This window comes from Triplophysa rosa, linkage group LG10, assembly GCF_024868665.1.
Source record: "Triplophysa rosa linkage group LG10, Trosa_1v2, whole genome shotgun sequence".
In the NCBI taxonomy this organism is placed as follows: Eukaryota; Metazoa; Chordata; class Actinopteri; order Cypriniformes; family Nemacheilidae; genus Triplophysa; species Triplophysa rosa.
The window spans coordinates 15,752,275-15,774,268 of record NC_079899.1 but is presented as its reverse complement, the minus strand read 5'-3'; the positions used below and the strand labels follow the sequence as shown (position 1 = coordinate 15,774,268).

At 37.1% G+C, this 21,994-nt stretch overlaps 2 protein-coding genes across 2 annotated transcripts; both read left to right on the top strand.

The window, feature by feature from the left end:
* Positions 1-301: 301 nt before the first annotated feature.
* Positions 302-6,403, top strand: vgll2b (vestigial-like family member 2b). Its single transcript, XM_057344618.1, has 4 exons — positions 302-580; positions 871-1,198; positions 3,902-4,321; positions 5,236-6,403. Exons 1-4 carry the CDS (start codon positions 494-496, stop codon positions 5,277-5,279), a joined length of 879 nt encoding a protein of 292 aa, XP_057200601.1. The 5' UTR covers positions 302-493; the 3' UTR covers positions 5,280-6,403.
* Positions 6,404-9,281: 2,878 nt separating this feature from the next.
* ctsl.1 (cathepsin L.1) lies at positions 9,282-14,524 on the top strand. The gene is made up of 9 exons (XM_057344617.1): positions 9,282-9,358; positions 9,526-9,626; positions 11,763-11,905; positions 12,368-12,565; positions 12,763-12,954; positions 13,431-13,596; positions 13,713-13,818; positions 14,137-14,238; positions 14,321-14,524. The coding sequence occupies exons 2-8, from the start codon at positions 9,527-9,529 to the stop codon at positions 14,234-14,236; spliced, it is 1,005 nt and encodes a 334-aa protein (XP_057200600.1). The 5' UTR covers positions 9,282-9,358; position 9,526; the 3' UTR covers positions 14,237-14,238; positions 14,321-14,524.
* Positions 14,525-21,994: the final 7,470 nt, after the last annotated feature.

Genomic DNA, 21,994 nt, shown 5'->3' with positions numbered 1-21,994 from the left:
AGTTAATATAGTTAAATGGTACAGTTTTGTAAAAGTGCTTTCAAACCTATTAGTTTTAAAACTACACTTGTGTCAAAAAAGGAAAGGGGATTTTTAAGTATTTACATGTCCGTTTTATTAGCTCTGAGCATCAATCAAGATGGCCTGTCCTTTACGCAACGACTTGCTACTGTATTGTGTGGATCAGACAGTTGAATTTTAGAGGGTGGTCGGGGGTCTTGCTCTGGGGTGGGAGTGGTCGACATGCGAAGATCAATCTTGGGCACATTCTCTGGTATAAACCAAAGCACAGTCCCGCCAGCGCAGCTGTCAGCGCGCACTAGGTGTGCATCACCGTGGACCACCGATCTGTCTGCGTGCTCGACGGACCGCTGCCGAGATGTTCTACTGTTCTGTTTGACTTTCTCTGAATTCGTTTCTCTGTTTTTATTTTTTTTCACGTAAAACAGAGCACGTCAGTTTCGTTGCTCGTTTCCGAGGCGAGCGGGATATCATGAGTTGTTTGGATGTTATGTACCCGGCTTATGGTCATTACGCACCGTACGCGCCCAAAGCTTCTGCGTTCATCAGCGCTTTACCGGTAAGCAGGTTATCCAATGCCCTATATTGGGATTGGAAAAATATAAATTTGTCATTTAAAAAGTTTATTTTAATTCTTAAGCATGTTTTTTCATAAGTGAACTGCATCAGGAAACGGATGCACCTTATGGGTACGTTAGAAATGTGCAAAATTATGTGCTTTGTGTACTACCTAGCCTGTAATATATGACTTGTCATACTTGCACTGTCAGACACACACACACACACACACATGCACACAAACAACAGTAAAGCGTGTCGCAATAGCTTTAAACAACTTCTTATTCTTAGGCACCCATTGGTCTGCGAAGTCCCACATCTCGCTGTAGGGATCTGATGGACAGCGTGGGAGCCCCGTGCTGCCCAGAGGCTTTGACGGTTTCTGCCAGGAGCTCTAGCTCAGCAGGTCCGTCCCCATCACCATACCCCTCGGCCGGACAGGTAGAGGAGGTTACAAAGGACAAACAGGTCAGAGAGGCAGAATACCTGAGCTCACACTGTGTCCTATTCACCTACTACCAAGGGGACATTAGCAGTGTGGTGGATGAACATTTCTCCAGAGCTCTAAGCACTTACATGGAGGCAGAGGGCAAGAAGAGGCACAGTGATTCCAGCACAGGTGAGCCCTCACTAAAGAGATGGTTGTGGCGACAACATAGATTGGTCTGGTCTGGTCTGGTCTGTCTTGCAAAGAATGCACATGCAGACTGTAAAAAAATTGCTGACTTAAGTTTTTAGGTTCAATCAAGCTGGCTACAAGTCAACAGTTCAACATTTGAAAATTTGTCAAGCAGTTTTGTTGATGTAAATTATAAATTGAAGTTATTTTGATGAGTTGAAGTAATTTAAAGGGATTGACAAAATAGTAAGTTGAGATGACTGAAAAGAAAAATCATAAATTAGGTGTCTTTAATATTTCAGTTGTTTTCTTTTAGAGATAAGTCAGATTAAATAGAGAACAATTGGAGACTTCGAGTTCTTTTCATATTCTTTTCAGAAAATGACACCTGTAACTGAGATTTAGACAATGTCACAAGCTGAATTCACATTTGCAAATATACATAAGTGTCAAATCAAAAGTCACACATTTTTCATCAAATTCTTTCAGGACTGAATTATCTGAGCTACGCTATCAACAATTGTATAGCTCCATGTCCTTAATTAGTGTCAGCAATTGCTTCATTTTCGTGTCTATTTTTGTTTCTCTGGAGTTGCAGAAGAAACATCTGCGTGGCAAAGATGATTAAACATAACTGAGAACTTTAATAAGACTCCTGAGCTATAAAAGACTAACCTCAAAGCAATAAAATGTTCTCTAGGAACTACTCATGTTTATCGTTGCACTTAGTAGTCACAATGTACAGGGTTAGATGAATTCTTTCTGTCTCTTTCATTGCACCAAATGAAACAGAGAGTGCAAACATCATTTACATGTATGCATCGGACATAAAACATATTCAAAGTGACTTTCAGTGCTCTCAACATATAAATTTTATCAGCACGCGTGCAGTGCGCTACCAGTCGAGCTACTGGAACACAATTGAATATCATCAAGCACAAGTGTCTGCCATGCAAAACGGTGCTTGCACAGGCTCCTTGTACATGTGTGAAGCTTTATTCCTAACAAGCGCTCAATGCAGACCCCCCCTCTCGGTGACATCTTCATCTAAACCCTCAGATGCTGCCTGCCTCCCAACAGATACTATGTTTATACGCGGTGGTAAGCGCAGTGGCTCGAGCTCGTATTGCGTTCAGTCAGCTCACAATACTGAGCGTCAGATTTATGAGGAACTCGCCCGCCCTTCCTCTGATCACAACTACATCACCGGTGTCTGTTTTCAGAAGAATTCTAAATATAAAAGTAACAGCTAAAAACATTCACCTCCCCCCTGACATTCTACGAGGGGTTACGGGGGCCGGGAGGGTTAGAGAAAACAACAGGTGGGGGCACGAGCGGAGACGGTGGTCTGCAGGTCTGCGGAGGTGGTGGAGGAGGTAAACTGGGTGGACATGACATTAGGAGAAGTGCTTCTCTCTGGGTTTTAACTTCTACCTTATATAGGCCTTTGGGACAGTCAGGAGGATACTTTACTGTATGCTTATTTCCTTTTTAACACAAACATATGTTTTCCTGTAGCTAAAGATCAGGTTTGATTCTCAGAAAACACTTTTGAAAGTAAATTAATCAAATGTATTTTTTTATATATATTTATAGGATACTTTTTGACATTGAGATGTCCCAGTTTACATGAATTAACCAGAATTAAAGGGATAGATCATATAAAAATAAAAATTCTGCCATCATTTACCAAAACGTTACAAACCTGTATAATGTGTACTGTATCATTGTTCTGCTGTACACAAAAAAGATATTTAGAAGAATGTTTGTAATCAAATCAGTTCTTGGGCACTATTGACTACTATAGTACTGTGGGATCCAATGGTGCCCCAGAACTGTGTAGTTTCCCACATTCTTTAAAACATCTTATTTTGTGTTTAACAGAACAACAAAATTTATACAGGGTTGAAACAACTTGAGGGTGTTAATGGTGACAGAATTTTCATTTTTAGGTGATCTTACCCTTTAAGTTGCTTTGTATAAAAGTCTCTGTGAAACATGTTTTTTTCTGTTATATCTTTCAATTTTTTCATCCCTTTCATGAGCTTTCTTATTGCTTTCTAGCTCTCTCTCTCTCTCGCTCTCTCTCTCTTTCCACCTTCCGTCTCTCTCATATGGCTGTGTGTATTTCTGTGATGTGTGGTAAGCTCTTTAGAAGCAAATGCAACACCATATGATTTAATCTGAAAGACATCTGAGGGCGTGAGGCTGGAAATCATGTGAAATCATGTGACAAGTCTGACCTGAGAGTCCAAGGTGCAAACGCCATATGTGGACAAATGCGACCCAGAGAAACGTGTCGTCTCAGTTGAACCTCTAATAAAAGTTTTATAAAGTTTTTCAAAGACAAAATTAAAATATAATATAATAAACAAATTTATGTGACATTGAGAAATGCATGAAAAGTCTACATATATTAGGATATACTGTTACTTTAATACATAAAAAAGACCCAATGAAACGATGTGCGCTGTCATCCTTTTTTTGTTTAGGTTATTTTTTGAACTGGTAGTTTGGTTGGAATAAAATTAAGACAGTCTCCCTTTTGTACTTTAAATATAACCATTGAACATAACTGTAAAATTATAAAGGTTACCAATATTTCCTCATTTGTGTTATGAAAACACATTAAAAATATACAATTGTGTTCCTGCATGCTCTCTATTGTGTCGTAGATCACAGTTTTTCCCATTTCTCCATCAGAAGCTTCATCCTCGAGCAGCCGACGCAGTTTCCCTCCATCGTTCTGGGACAGTAACTACCCCTCGCCCCCTAGCCGACCCCACTGTGATCCCACATGCACCCCCACCTATGCCATGGACCCGTATGCCCAGGCCCTGCACCCTGGTCTGCCTCACTCACATGCTCACCCACACCCGTCAGAGTGCTGGAGCTACTCACAGAGCCAGCCATACGGTCCCCCACGGCCCTTCCACGAACTGTACTCCCCTCCCGGGCTGGATCCCCACTACGGCCCCCTGCTGATGCCCGCTGTGCGGCCGCCTCATCTCCCAACTTTACCTGGGCATTATGATGTGGGAAAGCTTGAGCCAACCCCCTCGTGGCCAGGTCTGCTTCCACCCGGGGAAGTGGCACAGAGCTTGGCCCTCAACATGGAGCCAGGTAAGATTGCAACTTGGGTGTATGTACTGCACCAAACAATTAAAAAAAATCTGTCATCATTTAAAAAATGAACTGTAAAGAACAATAATGATAACTATAACTAAAAAAGATCAACTTTAAATCCACATCTTAACAACTGAAACAGAGGAACAATGTGGGAATTGCTAATAATGATAAAACATTGACAGCCAATCAAAATCCATTCAGAATTGAATAGGCTTGAGCATTTAAAATGTAAAAGCATGTGAGCTTAGAATAGACATTCAGTAAACAATGTTTTTATACATTGACACCTTATATAGTTATCATAATAGTCATCTCTATAGTTATCACTTTTGAAGGTGAATTGGTTTTAAGATTGAATGTATATATTGATATATCCATAAAATGAAAAGGGAAAGGTAAACAGGGACTGTCCAGCTCCAAAAAATAACAAAAAGTACCTTAAAAGCAGTCCAGCCCATAAGTATGTTACATATATGTAATCACGTTTATAATATATATTCTCATGGATGGATTTCAGACGTGTCACATGCTCATAAATATGTGTGTGACTTGAGTTCAACTTGATTCAGGTTCAACAACTTGAATTCCTGTCACCAGTAGATGCATACATTGTATACGTGAAAAACAATGTTCTTTAAGTGAAAGGTTACCAGCAATCAGTCAAAAACCTGATGATCAAGTTTCCACGATGTTCCATAAAGTCATGCTAACCCAAGAATTATGCAAAAGCAAAACATCCACACAACGTGTACATAAACCCCTCAGGTTAATGGCAGGAAATGGATTGTTTGGCTTCAGTTGTTGGTGCTTATTATACAAAGAGCTCGCAGCCACCATGGAGATTGTGTGTGTGTGTGCATGTGTCCGTGTTTCTTAGCCATTGTGTTCATGTCTGCTTTGCACCACAGGTCTCCAGCACCACAAGAAAGGGAAGGAGCTCTACTGGTTTTAATGAGAAGCCCTTCATCGACCATCCAATTAAAGCCTACAGTCTGGCCCATTGTAGCCGAACTGTTGTTTCTTTGGCCCCCACGCACACCGGCGCACACTCTGAACACGCTCCAGGACTGTTTGTGTGCACCATGGAGATATGAACATGGGGAGAGAACACCGGGGGGTGGCAGGGTTTTAGATGGCATGGTTTCTCTCTTTTTTGATCTGTTTCCGCCTGTGTTTTTGATGTTTTGTAAATTAATTTATTGGGGTGTAAAAATCCAATTCAATTCTCTGTTTGGACATGAGGCGTAGAAAATATTGCATAGTGCAGTATACAGAATGATTCATGGACTGGAGAAAGATGGTGCTTTGAATAAAATCAGATGCTTGTTTATAATATATATTCTGTTTATATTCTCTTATTTTTTCGAGTTTTATGATGAAATGAATAAGGATGGCTACAATGTGTTTGTATTTTTTCTTTGGATTTATCTTCTTCTGTTTATGTACAGTATTTTTATTTATATATATATATCATAGTATTTATGTGTTTCAATTTAAATACACTTACGGCCAGTGCTATTAGTTTTTCGTTTTATTTGCAAACGTGCCGCTGTGTGAAAACTTCCAAAGTAAATCTGAGAGAAGTCAAAGAATTAATGAACCGCATCAGATTAAAGGACTGAAATAATAATAAACAACTGACAGTGTTCCATTGATCTTGTTGTATAGAAGTCATTTTCAGTGTATTTTTGTATGTCTGCTAATAATGAATACACTTGCTCCATTAAGCTCCAAAATGTCAGAAGGTGTTTGTTTTTCCATATTAAACATGAATTTAAATATGTCTTCTGAGTTAGACGTGTTTTAGTTGCTTATGTGTTATTACGAATTCATGTGTGTTTGCTGGGGATTGATGCAGTACTGTAGTAATGTTCAGAGTGTTTATGCTCCACTGGAAGGGAAGATGTTTCGGGCTTATCGCTGATGTTGTAGGGGACAAACTCACACATGTTTGGTCATGAAATTTTAAACGGGGGCATGAATAGTTGGTTCATCGCCTGACAAACCTATAAAACATTACAGGATACTCGTACAACATCTCTGTTGACATGGTCTATTTATATTCACGTTTTAACCTAAAACAAAAAAATATATGTATTATTAACCTTTTAACTGTCATTAAATGTATTTGAAATACACATGAAAATGCATAATTCAAATTTAAATGGTTGTAATTCATGAATGCTTTGAAATACAGACCTAAAGTCTTGTAAAAGAATGCACTTGGCAGATGAGTAATTGTGAGAAAGTTATTTTACGCCAATTACATTTTCTACATAATTCATATTGTTATAAAATGTGTATAGAGGCTTACACCTTTCCAGCCACAGAAAAATTCAGAGACCGTATTTTTCATTTTTCCTGAATTTACTATTTATAGGTGTGCGTTTAGGAAAAATATTTGTTTCAGTCTGTGAACTATTAACAATATTTCTCCCAAATTTCAAATAAAAAGTTTCTATTTGCATTTATTTTCAGAAAATGAAAACAGGTCAAAATAACAGAAAAGATGCTCTGTGTTTTTTCAGACCTCAAATAGGCTACTGCAAAGAAAACAAGATGCACTTTTAAGCAATGCAACAGAAACAAATACATCTATTTAGGAAAAGTCATGTGATAACCTTGATTTTTATTACAGTTTTCATGTGTCTCTTGTGTTCATCTTGTTGGCTTTTCACTACTGCGAGACAAACGACCTCTGGTGGTGACATTGTATTGTTTCTTCTGTGTTAGTGGAAAGTGCCTTTTGAAATGGCTGGAGAATGTATGACTATGACTATATGATTTAATGTATTATTTGATTAAAAGAAGTATACGAATTATAAAAATCGATGCACATACATTAAAAAATATTTAAATAAAGTTGGTAACCGAACAGCGGCAGCACCCATTCACTTCTATTGTATGGACACAAAACCAATGCAAGTGAATGGGTGCCAGTTAACAACATTCTTCAAAATATCTTCTTTTGTGTTCTGCGGATGAAAGAAAGTCATACAGGTTTGAAATGACATGAGGGTGAGATGATGACAGAATTTTAATTTCTGTGTGAACTTTAATTGTATTGTATCGATTGCATGTCTACTACATATAAACATAACTAAAAAGTAGAACAAAAATGCAAAAAACCCCACCCAAAATCTAATAGCAATTCTCAATCATAAGTCACAGTAAGTGAACATTTGGTGAAACAAAAATCTCTGTAATATCCCATTCACTCACCATAAAAACAAGGTTTTGTTTTTTATTAAGTGAGATAGGGAGTGTTGGTCACATGTTAATTCAGGGCAGGACTGTCATATTGCTGTCATGTGCTTAAAGTTGCTAAAATGTTTTTATGTAAAACTATTTTTGTGGGCATGTATGTTTCTGCTTATGTGAGTGTTTGGAGTTTTGCTGGTCTGCCCTTTTGTCTATCTGTCCATGACTTTAAAACACACAAATACCGTCAGTCACTTGACAGAAGTAATAAAGCTTGGGCGCCCTAGACATGTGACGTTCCATAAAAAAGAAACACATTTGTTTCACGTTGTTTTCTGTCACTGCAGTTTCTGTCATGATTTTCAATGTGGTATGTATGTCTTCCTCAAACAGCGTAAGATGCAACAAGATGAAGTTTGCACTTCTGTTTGTCTCAATACAAAACCGCTCATTATTCACTAAAACAGTTTGTCTGGAATTTCTGCTGTGTCAGGTCACTTGAACTTTAACCTCCACCATGACAGTGCACAAATAGCGAAGATGGCCTTAAGCCTACAATTCAAATAAGTTAGGCCTATGATATGAAATTATAAGCAAAAGAAACAGTGAGACAAGACACAGAGAGGATATGTTAATGGAGCACAACCTTCAGATCATTGATGTAAACAGGATGTATGGGGTTTGGAAAAAGGTTTCAAAGAAATCGAGACAAGCTGTGTGTTTGAAAGCACTCTACATCTCCCACTCACATCAGTTTAAATTCACAGGAAATTAAATGCTAAATTAATCATGTTTACAGGCAGTGAATAAAAAAACTGAACTCTGCAGGAAGTAGTACAATCCGTATGAATAATGTGAGGTTACAGCTCATGACATCTATATGAGAATGTGTAAAAGGGGAAGGACACAGAGTTCATTTGAATGAATGAATTTAGTTTCACTTTTTACTGGATCAGAAGTAACAATGTGTGAACACTGTTCAATGTAAACATTCCTATTTTACACTTATAGAGAACTTTATTTAGACACTGTGTTGTATGAACAGGCATGCAATATTTTCAGTAGCCTATGTAGTTTAATCATACAGTACATGATCATTTTATTTCTTGAGCACATACATTAAGAATGTGTCACACGGCAACCACCCACGCACACTGTACATGGCAACACACAAAACAACACATCCTATGTACAGAACCATTCAAAGCGTTTTTTATTAAATATGATTTTACTAACAAATATGTTTGCACGTTGTATTTTGCTGTCCTTCCAAAACCTTGGATGTCCAAATTGAGAAAATGGAAAAAACACTTTTAAATGTTGTCAAAGTTGACAAACACTTTTTAGTGGTTAGATTTTTGCAAAACCCAGTGACAAACATAAAAGGTGACTAATGATTTATGGCAAAAAATAAAAAACACTAAAATTGGAGGTACATGGTTTCAGAAGGACAGCAGCAATATACAAAACTTTACAATTCAGTCAACCAGAATACATTATATAACAAAAAAATACAAACTTAGATCATGTATAAACTTATTCTTTTTACACTATAAACAAATACACTACAGAGAACAATACAAAAAAGAAACATTTTCGGTTCATATTTACAGGAAACTTCCTTCCAACACAGCATTTTCCCCATAGGGCTGAATCTGCTACACAGAACATTTTTACGTAATTTCCCCTTTCCTTTGTTTATGGTTTTGTGACAGGCACCTGATCTCAGGACGCTATAGAGTGCTATATAAATGCAAACTTCCTTCTGCCACACATGCACACCAGGTGACTTTACAGTAAGACTTCAAGGGAACCTGCATACCGACGCAAGTAAGTCACAGTCATGAGAGCAGATTTAATGTTGAGGTTTATAGTTATTTTACATTTTGGTCTAATATCTATAAATGTTGTGTGAAGAAATGTGTGGGGGTCTTTAAAAAAAACAATGGTATCTTTATCTGACCTTACCCTCACTGTATCTGTTTGTTTCTGTACAGGATGAGGTTGTTAGTTGTTATCGCTGCTGTTTTGGTTGCAGCCAGTGCTGCTAGTCTTTCTTTGGAGGACATGGAGTTTCATGCATGGAAATTGAAATTTGGTAAGAAAACAGAAATGTGTCACTTCTTATGAAATGGTTGAGGAGAAGCAACTTGGCTTCTCCTCAGTGACAGAATGAGACGATTGACAGACTGTGAAGATTCATGCCATTCATGCATTGTGACGAAAAGCTGAAGAGCTCTGCGGAATCTCGTGCAGTTGTTCATTGCGCTCTTTGCCACCTCTTCAAGTTTCTATTCCAACATTATGTAACAAGAAATGACTAAAGAAAGTTCCACTTTCCACACAGAGCAACTTTTCCAGGGTTACGGTTAAACAGGTAGTTGAGCAGGTTTTGTGAGGAATGTGAAAATGTTTAAGACAGAAGAATAACTGCGGTTCTGATGCGAGTCAAAAAGTTGTCAAGTTACTTTTAAAAAATAAATATGACAAAGATGGCAAAGACTGCACATGTCCAAGCAAATGTGCGTTTTGATTTAATCTTAACTGGCGCTGTCCCGTATACGTATATTCAAGATTTGGCATGTGAATTCTTATCCTATTGTGACAAATCTTATATTGTTGGAAAGGTCTAAGTCTCTAAAACATATTTCATCACAGTTTTATAGAATAGTGTATGTATTAAGAGTAATTGTTTCTTTTTTTTAAAAGAGCGTGCTTACATTTTTTTATGTCCTTTCAATTTTCACGGCTCTCCTGTTTTTGCCAAGTGGTTGATGTCCTTAGGGCAACATTTAAATCAACCAATCAGATTTCAGAAATAGGTTTACAGTTTATTTTAAATTTAATCTTCCAACCAGGCTTAGGTGCTTCTTGACCATTGTTTTTCACTTATAATTTCCCTCTGATTTTAGGGGTAAGTTATGGTTAGGGTTGAGGTTTGGTGTGGGCTTACGTTTTATTTATAAAAATGTTGTCCTTAGGTCAACAAAATATGTTGCCCTGAGGACATCAACCACTTGGCAAAATCAGGTCACAGTACGGGACACCCACATTTGCTTCCATATTTTGGTGGGAATTCTGATCTTATCATGACAAACTATTGTTGGAAAGGTCTGAGACTCTAGAATACGTATTTTATCATTGTTTTATAAAATAAAGTATGTAGGAAGTGTAGTTGATTCATAAATGACAAGAGTGTGTATCAAAAATAACTGCCTACGGAACGCTTACATTTACTTCAATACTTTGCATTTGAATTCTTATCTTATCATGACAAATATTATATCGTTGGAAAGGTCTAAGATTCTAGAAAACACATTTGATCAGTGTTTTATAGTATAATTTATGTATGAAGAGTAATAGATTCATAAATGATAATTGATTCATAAATCAATTCTCAAAGTGTACATCAAAAATATAGTTTCATACAAATTTATTGTTTTGTCTACATGTTCCTGTGCTTTTGTATTTTTTCATTGTGTCTGTTAATTGGAAAAGTACAAAAAAGTGAAAAAAGCATCTGTGATAAAATGTCATATTTAGTGTTAAAACCAATGGAAGGCTATGGGCCCCCTGGTGGAATTGGGTGGTAGATCAGCTAAAAACCCTCAGACCTCAAAATTTGGTGTATGGAGACCAAACTTGATACAACACTTGGTGACGCTTGGGTCTTTGAATTTCGGGGCTGATCCATTTAAATTATTTTTTATTTATTTATTTTTATAAAGAAAAACAAACCTTTTACTGTTTTTTATTACAATAAACATAACAAAATAACTTTTTTATTCTTTTGTAATTTATTTTTTCAGCAATAATCTGCTAATGCGCCTTTCAAACAAGAACAACCGTAAGAATTCATGAGTTACAGCCATTTTAGTGCCAAAGGTGCATTTTCATGCAGGCTCAAAAAGGGCTGCGCCAGTTAAGGGGTTAATAGAAATCAGGTTAAATTGCCATAAATGTTGGTAATATAATAACAATTAAATTAGTGTCTGTCAATGGAAAATGTTGACATATTTTAGATGTCATTTTACATTTGTATTTACTTTATTTTGTTCTGTTTTTCTTAGTCCTTCTTTTGTGCTTTTGTAACCTTGAAATAGCATACTTGGCAGTTAAATTTATTTATTTAATCTATTTATTTTCTAATATAAAAAATGTTTAACTAAAAAAAACTAGCTGAAAATATCAAATGAAGTTTGTTTAAATCTCAATGAATGTGTGTGTGCATTAGGTAAGAGCTATAGGTCTGTGGAGGAGGAGTCCCAGCGTAAATTGACCTGGTTGTCCAATCGTAAACTGGTTTTAGTCCACAACATGCTGGCAGACCAGGGCATCAAATCTTACAGACTTGGCATGACTTACTTTGCTGATATGGTAAGAAATTACAAAACATACATAGGCCTTCAAAACATGTTTTTAATAATAATAGAAAAAAAACTATATTCTGGATTTTCCTGTTTTACACAACACTGTAAAGTTTGTAAAAACGTAATATTTCCTTAAAATCTTGTAAAATTACATGTTTTTCTCAGTTTTTCTTGTAAATTTGCTGTCTTTTTTGTAATTTGACGTTTTTTGACCATATTTCAAAAATATACTGTAAAAAATGAAATTTTCCGGCATCTGGGGTGTTGTTTTTGTTTTCCTCTATTTCTTGTAAATTTAATAAATATGTGAAAAATCAGTTAGTAAAACAGTAAAAGTTTGTAAAATTACTGTATGTTTAAAATCTGTAAAAAGATAACAGTAAAATTCTTTATAATTATGTTTTTTATAATGGGATTTAGCATGATTTGCGCTGAACATCGTTTTCCTCTTTCTCTTTCTCTCTTTTAGGATAATGAGGAGTACAGACGGGTTATTTTCCATGGATGTCTGAGCTCTTTCAACAGGACTAAGGCCCGTGATGGTGCTACATTCTTCAGGCTGGCAGGGGGAGCTGTGCTGCCTGATTCTGTGGACTGGAGGGATAAGGGCTTTGTGACTGATATCAAAGACCAGAAGCAGTGTGGATCATGCTGGGCTTTCAGCGCTGTACGACAACACACAAATATATTACACATTTTACTGGTTGTAAAGACTTCAGATCAGATCTCAGCAAGCAATAGAATGTTAATGGCAATCTGATTTATTTTAAGTATTTTTCAGCTCAGAATTTGTGTTTTTCTCTGGGCTCAACATTTCTTCTGTTTAACTTTCTTGCCACCCCTTTCTTCTCTTTCATCTCTTAGACTGGTTCTCTGGAAGGTCAGACATTCAGGAAGACAGGAAAACTGGTTTCCTTGAGTGAGCAGCAGCTGGTGGACTGTTCTGGTAGTTTTGGAAACTTTGGCTGTGGTGGGGGACTAATGGATCAGGCATTCCAATATATCGAAGCCAATAAAGGTCTGGATACAGAGGAATCATACCCTTATGAAGCCCAGGCAAGTCTTATTATATGGTACTTTTAAGTGTCAAAATAAGTGAAAATCTATTTTTGGTCCCAAACTACTGCTAGCCCATGCATCTAAAGCAACCATTACCCATTTCGGCTACCTTTGAAATGATATTTTAGTTTCTGCAAATTCACAAGTCGTGTGTAAAATAAGATGATAAAATGTGATTTTACTGCTGGAAATTAGTTTTTTAACATGTTTTTTTACAGTGAAGGTGACAGGGTTGCAAACATTGCTAATATAATGACATAAACTGAATATAATATTTATTTTAAGATGGATAATTAACATTAAAAAAAAAATTGTAATAGAAACATTTTTCCCAGATTAATAATTCACACACCCTTAATGGGTGTGCTGATATATCTTGTAAATATGACATTTTAGCAGATTCTGAAGCATTACCCGATGTTTTTATCAAACATTTAAATTCATTTTTGTCCCATCACCTTTTCACCACACAGGACGGTCAGTGCCGCTTCAACCCAAATACAGTGGGTGCCACCTGCACAGGATATGTAGATATCACCAGTGGGGATGAAAGTGCACTACAAGAGGCTGTTGCCACGATCGGCCCTATATCTGTTGCCATAGATGCTGGACACAACAGCTTTCAGCTCTATGAATCAGGTGGGATTAAACATCACTATGCAGAATGAAACTGTTCTGAAAGTCCCAATGAACTGGCTAATAACTTAAACTATACTTGTAAACTATTGAACTGATTAAGTGTTTAATGTTTCTAGGTGTCTACGATGAGCCCGAATGCAGCAGCTCTGATTTGGATCATGGTGTGCTCGCTGTTGGTTATGGAACTCAGGATGGAGAGACCTATTGGCTGGTCAAGAACAGGTAAAAAACAACAAAAAAGTAATAATTCTGATAATGAAATCATAAAAGAATGAAAATATTTTCAAAAGGTTTAATTTAATTTAATGCTAATCTACCACCCTTTTTTCTTATTACTAAGCACATGAGAAAAGTGTGAGATGAACATATTCCACAAATAAATGGGCAACAGCCAAATTTAAGCCTTAGAATGTTAAATCAAATATAAATAAACAATACAATTAAATATAAAAATAAATATAAAAAACTGCATGTATATTGTAATGCAAAAGCATATTGCACACAGACAACACGTAAACAATAATGCTGCTGTGATTTTAGCTGGGGTCTGGGATGGGGTCAGAAGGGCTACATCATGATGTCCAGGAACAAGAATAACCAATGTGGCATTGCTACGGCAGCCAGCTACCCTATGGTCTAAATGTGAGTTCACCACAAATATGATTTTATCGTATAAGTGTACATAGCAGATTAACTGATGTATGTTTTTTATGTTGTGCTGCAGAAGGAAGGACACTGTGTGCCAAAAGGATATGGGAGGAAAAGATATGAATGATTCTTTAATAATACCTCATAATTGCCGTTGTAATTTATGTTGTTAATGTTGTTAAACAAAAGCTGTCTTTAATAGTAATTTTTTACTTAAAATCCTTGACACGGAGAACACTATGTTATTGTAAGAGTGAATAAAATATTTTAAATTAAAGCGGACGTATCTATGTCATGCATTCTGACTTCTTTACACTGTTGAACGTGCTGTCTTCTCATGCTTAACATGGTTATCTTGTTAAAAAACGAGCTGGACATATGATGTAGTATTTCTGTACTTGATACACTCCCCCAGCAGTCCAACTTGTTTCGGAAAGTTTTTTATAAGTCTGGATCCCTGTTACGAAATAGGGATCCTAATCCTTTTATTGGGCAATTCTCCCGGAAAAGCACGGCAAGGCGAAAGAAAGAGCACGCCCATGCGCCAACCGACGAGCATAGGAAGACCCGCCTAACATCAAGATTGTCTGGTGAGAGCCGTGGGCCTGCAGCTTACTCTTGCGATAGGGAGAGAAGTTTGAGGTGCGTTTGTTTGTTCATGGCATTTCAGTGATGGATGTTATATAAACGGTGGCTATAACGCTGGATTTGGAGAATGTTGAAACTGATAGATTGCGCAGTCCCAGTGCTAAAAGATGCCGGACATGAACTGCATGAGGTAAGTCAAACTAAGTCATACGTCTGTGTTTTGTTGGCAATCAGCGTGTATGTGCATAATGTAAAAAACACGAAGGGATTAATGTGATGATGTGTTGCTTGCTCGTGCTGTAGTTCCATCCCACTCTCCCCACTAGTCCCACCTCTAGCAGCTCGTGTTTTTCCGGAAATAATCGTACAGCTGTATCTCTCTTTAATAAATTTGATCAAACTAAATATTCTTCGAAGATACGAAATATGCAATACTACTGTATATATAGGCACTCAAGATTAATATGAGATTGGCAGAAACTGCCTGTGATATTTAAAATTGTGTGGTGTATGTGTTTGTTATAAGTATGAGCATGAGCAATTTCATTTTGGTATCTTTAAACCACTTTTAGAAATGTTGATAAATTACAATGAATACAATTTTGAGATACAAATAAAGAGATTTTCTTGTTTTGCTTATTTTATGTTGATTTGCAAGCAGTTTGATTGACAAGCGATCTGACCAGTCACGCCTATATAATATGTCTCCGTGACTGACTGCCATTTAGTCCGACAAACAAGCCAGTCCGACAAATCTGCCGTAGTAGAGCTTTGGTGATTAATATGAAAAAATATCTTTTTAATTATTGTAATAGTAAACGGAGAGATATATACAGCTTTCACACTATAACGATAAACAATAACTAAGTTACAATTAAAAAATCATTCTAAATGAAGGAGAATAGCGGAGTTCACATCACAACTATACCAAAATACGAGACACGATATTGTTCGAATCATTATTGTACGAATTAGACGGAAGCGTTCGGTAAATGGCGTTTTAAGGCGGAATATAATACTTATTTATACATTACTTACACATTACATGTATGAGCAAGCTGGCAAGATATGCTTTTCGTCCCTGTGAGCGCACCTCAGCCTTCAGAGAGCAACATTTGCAGTGACATTTTAAAGGAAAGACGTTTTCAGCAATGAAGTCGTAAAGCAACAGCTGGACTGTGTTTGTTGTATTTAACACAAATAAAGATTGAGACACTGATGGACTGTTATTCTTTTCTGTACTGAACTAAAAGTTTACTTTCGTTTTCACAAAGAAGGATCACGGCCGACCAAAACTCTGCCCGAAGTTACTCTCTCTCTCTCTCTCTCTCTCTCTCTAAAAATGTCGTTAGACTTATTTCGGAGTGAATATAAACACTTAATACACCACATTTAGGTTAGCTACATATACATCCATTTGTGTGACAGTATTAACCTAATGCATCACTCGAGTTTAGAATTTACGTAACGTTATTGTCTGCTGGTGTGGACGCAAATATAGGTATAATTATTGTTACAGTTATCTCAAATCCTGAATGTATCCCTTGAATGCATCTTGCAGACCTCTGTCTGAAATCAGCCTGTAATTTTTCCAGAAATTCTTCAATATTTCCCCAGGGAGTCCACAAATTTACACTGGGAGCGCATGGCTGATACCGAAAGCTTGTCGGACATAGCAACAGGAACGAAGGGGGTCGGTGTTTTGCGAAGGGTCAATTGCTTATGCAAAAAAGAACACTGTTAGTGCTTTTGGCCAGCAGATGGCGATAAAACCCGTTTTTACATACACATCGCTGTTCATGGTTGATTTTAATTTATTTCCATGTGTCTTTTGTTATCTGTTTTCATTGACTTGCCTTGACTGTCTGGTTTAGTTAAACATTCGTTTGACATGACACAACATTTAATGCTATGAAATATAGTTACAAAAACTGATTAATTATGACAGCCTTGAGATCACATATCATGATATTTGATCCTCCATCCTCATAAAGTAATGGACTGGATGGATCAATAAGTGATATTCTCTCTTTCCCAGATTGACCAGTGCAGGGTCATTCACCCTCTAAAAAAGGTCTCCACCCCAAAAGGCCGGCGTCCCTAAATCTGTGAAATTTAGTCTTGCAGCAAGCAAGCAGGAGTTACATTTACTTTCTATAGGAAATTATTTATTTTTGTATGCTATCACAGCACATTTGATATAGCTGTGATACTTACATTCCTTTATTCCTTTAAATTAAAATTACAGCACTTATTAGGTCCTTAATAACAAACAAATTGGAATGGAAGCATGTTGATGATGAATACTGCAGGCCATCATAATGCTAAAAATGAATCTTTGAATGATGAAAGACCCAAAGAATCTACATGACAAACTAATAAAAATATAGCACTATTTACACAGCTTTAATTTACTCCATTCATCCTCTGTTGTGCTACATTGCTCCTTCTTTTTCTCCCTGAGAATCTCATCTCTATGTTCATCATCACACAGCTGTTGGTTAATGACATTCTCATCTCATTTTCAAATGCAATGTTTTGATGAAAATGATGTTCAAAAATATGTATTCCATTCACTTGTAAAGGAAAAAAGTTGCAGTGTGGAGAAATGAAAAACGACCTAGTTCAAAGCAACTCTGAAAGCATAGTCTGATGTTCATGGTCTTGCGATTCGTCAGCCAATCAGCTTGCACATTAGCATGAATCAAACTGATTGGCTTTTTGGGTAATTCATAGACCATGGCAATCCATGCTTCTCCTATCAATTAATCTCATTGGGGTGTAAGCAGTATGTGATAGTTAAGTGATAGGCTCAACATTTTGTGTGCCAAAAATGACAGATTTCAAATAGTCTACAAGCAACTACCTTTGAGATGAAGGAGAATGGTAACAGCTTTGTTCAGAAATAACAGACTTCCCTGGCTGAGTGAAAGACGGTGAGGGTCTGTTCTCTCGCTTTCACTCTGTAAATAAATCAGATTGGATAACCTGGGAAAAACTGGGGCACTCAGCACGACTCTTGATTATAGCCTGCAATCCTAATTATACCTTCCTCCAAACAGACAAACACTCTCACACACAGCTTTCCTCCAGCTGTTAGGCACAAGGGGGCCTTTGCCTGCTGTGCCCACAGACTGCCATAGTGCTTGACAATTCACATTGGTAATTACTGGGCACATGTGTGAAGCTCTGCCCTCATGTCTTAAAGCTTGAGCTATATTTAAAAATGAAACTTTCTGTTTGAGAATGTGGCCTTTTACATATCCAATTCAGTGTTCTGGACATAAGAAGACATAACAATGAGATATAAAAAGATACAAAAGATACGAAGACACATGGGAAAACAGTTAAGAAGACAGTTAAAGAAACACAGAAGACGACACTTCAAAAGACATATAAAGCAACCATAAAACAGATATGGAGACACATAAGAGGACAGACAAAAAGTCACAGAACAATTTCAGCATATTTTCTTCTAATTCTAAAATAAATCAATTTTAACTTATATCTACATTCCCCCACACACTCAAAAGCGCACTTTTAGCAAGTACTGTAGGTTGAGTGTCTATTCTAAAATAATGAAACAAAAGGAACTAAAATAGAAAGCACAACCACTCTCACCGTCTCATCCCTAATCTGCATGAATACATCTGCTGTCATTCTTTATATTTTTTTCAGCTGTTATGTAGCATTTTGTCATCATTTTCATCGTTCTCTGCATTTTTTTGACTGTTGGACAAATTCTATCATTATGCAAAAGACACCTTCATGTGTGTTTGCATATGTCTGAAGTGTTATTTATAATATTTATAAAGATGTTCAACTATTGTATCGCTGCTTTTTTGAAAAAGTGTAGATAATGCAAAACTGTTAACATGAAAATGACAAGTCAAATCAAATGATATAGCTTAAATTGTGTTTTCTCAACCAGAGAAGCGTTTATCTGGTATAACAACAATAGAGGGTATGCATTGACGTCACTTTCCCACGTGAACACGCCGGGACATGCTCCCTTGAGTAGTAAAACTATAAGGCAAAATGGCTGCATTCAATAGGAGGTACAAAAAAACGGGACTAAAACACGCAATTATTTGCTGAAACTAAGCAGCTGGACTCGACGGTGATCCTTACCTTATGAATTACAAAGGAATCAGGTATTCTTAGACACTGAAATGTTGCGCGGAATTGCGTTTAATGATATTGTAACCATTCATTTTGCCCAGTGTTTTACCACTCAAGCAGGCGTGCTCACGTGGGAAAGTGACGACACGTGCATACCCTCTATAAGGATCCCAATAAAGGTGAAATAAGATTTCTGTGCTCGGCTAGCTAACGTTGTAAAACGTAGATTTTTACAGTAAATGCTGTTGTATACATTCATTTAGACTTGAATTAACACTGACCTGCATATTGCACATTGTACGTATTTTATTTGTTTAGCATCATCATGTAAATCTTTTCACTATGTATAAATAGTTTGTAGAGTTAATTTCTTTTCAGCCCAGAACAAAACCACTGCAGAGCATACAGTAAAATAAAAGCAATGTTATTGAGTGTGTTTGTGTGCATCTGACTGTGTCTGCTCTAATGGGCCTTCAGTAGAGACCAAGACTGACATTAAATCAATGAGTATAACCACACACACCCGCCAATGAAGCATACTGAACTCTGTGCAAGTTACAGGATTTCCACCACAACTTTTCCCAAAGACTTCTTATTTCCTTAGTTGTTTTATCTAATCGATGAAAAGCAAATGTATTTCTATTTTAGTGTTACAAAGAAAAAAAAAGAAAACAATACAGGGTGAGTAAATGATGACCGAAGCCTTATTTTTGTGCAAACGATTCCATTAATAGACAGTAGAGGGCACTCTTTAGACACATCTCGACACAAGCGTGCACATATTCACACTTCTGCTGTCTCCTGCGTGTAAAAACGTAAGAGTTTCATCTGTGGCCTCAGCTCACATTTTAGAGACCAGGGCATATTATCCCGAGCAGCAGTGCTTCAGAGAGAAGGTTATAACTAACAGGGTCACAGATGATGTTGGCCTCCCTCTCTTCATCTTTGTGTATAGAGAGCTCTCAAAAACTGGATCGCATTGGTAATCTCAGTTTAAATACACAAATCCCCAGACTCAATCCAATCAAAACTAATGCCCCATAACACATGCACGCGCGTACACACACACACGCACACGTCTGGTTGACTATCTCCGTGGGCACAGTCCATAGGCGTAATGAATTGGATACTGTACAAACTGTATATTCTATGCCCTACCCCTAAACCTAAAGATCATAGAAAACTTTTTGCATTTTTAGATTAAAAAAATATTGTTCTGTACAATTTATTATCTTTTTTGCCCACGGGGACGTCAATTTTGGTCCCCACGGTGACACGAGTCCCCATGTGTTGGTGTGCATTCAGGTTTAGGTCCCCACTGGGATATACAAACATGAACACACACACAGACTTTCACTCAGTGTTGTTTAATGCTGTCTCTGAGGGACTTAATCCAGATTACCACATCATGTGGGTTTTGATCTGAAAACTACTATCCGCCACTCACACACAAAGCTTGTTTCATCATATTGATGAGGATCTGTCTCTTCCCATTGTTTTCATTCCAATCTAATAGGCCTAATTATTTCACACCTTACCCCTACTGTACCTAGGCATTACACAAGCCTGTCGACATTATTTTAATGAAACATGATTTGGCCGATTTATGAGACTTTTTTTTAGAAGCAATGTGCTCCGTAAACTGTCCTTAAAAGTCGTTTTTGGCCATTAAAAGTACAGATACAAACGTATTTAGAGTGCACTTGAGGTTACGTCATCAAGACTGTCTTATTTCAGTTAAAAACATGATAAAATTAACATTTATTCCCCAAAAGACATAATCACTGTAGTTTCATTCTTACCTTGAAATTTAACAGTTGCCAATCTGAAATAAAACATTAAATAATAAACCTCGAAGACGTATGCAGCCTTCAAATTGGGACGCACCACAGACACCTCTGGGGGGTTAGCACCTTTTGTTAGTACCTCTGGTGCTAACTTAAGTCTGCTATTAAATCAAGTTAAGAGAATGGAATAAACAAACAACTATGACAGGTTAGGCAATTTTACATTACAATGTAGACACAAAACTGACAGAAGACAAGGCTTTGACGTTCAGGCCGAGGACAGCGACACATCACTCAACAAACACGCACGCACGCATGCACACACACACACGCACGCACGCACGCACGCACGCACGCGCACACACACACACACACACACACACGTCGCCATTACCAGACATTTGAAGCGCGCGCACAGGCGACAGACGGTCAATGAAATTTCATCGAATTCATGAGAGAGACACGTCTAGTCCAAACTCACTGTCACTGCGTGCCGTCGCCTGGCTTTCCGATGTCTTTTTGATTCGGCGCAAATGAGGCTGAAAATCATTATATTATACAAATCAAAAATATTAACCTCCCTAGAAGCGAGAGATTCCTTAATACACTTTAATTCCTTTTCGGTGCACGTCTCGCCATGCCAGCCTCGTCAAAACAGCATTTAATTGAAACACTTAAATGAAATTAGCTACTGAGAGCACAAAGAGAGGACTTCTGGAAGAGTTCGTAAGCACGCCCTAATATTAATAGCGAAGAAAGGACTGACCAGAATCTGGCCAGAGTGTTTGAAATGTTTTATATATATGCAAATCAAACGCATTGAGGGTATTAATGCATATCATTGGCTTCAAAACGTAATCAAAAACTTTGTGCCTGGGTGTGTGTTTAAAGGAATAAAATCAGTTATTCTTTACTCATCTGATGTCTTTCTAAATCTGCCTTTTTACTGGCTTTTTTATTTTTGTCTTAACACTTTCTGAAAACTTCTGGTCACTTATTGGATTTATATTTATATATAATTTATATTTAATTTTTAGTAATAAAATGAAGACTTTCAAACTTTAAAAGCACACATAGTGACAAAATGTATGCCTTGTAAGCACTGTAAGACACTTGGGATAAAAGCATCTGCCAAATGTATAAATGTTAACGCACCTAATGTATCATAAAGGTGGTTCTTACATCTCGTGCATCACATTCCAAGTGTTCTGTACACATAAAAATTTGTAATGACATGAGGGTAAAGAATGACA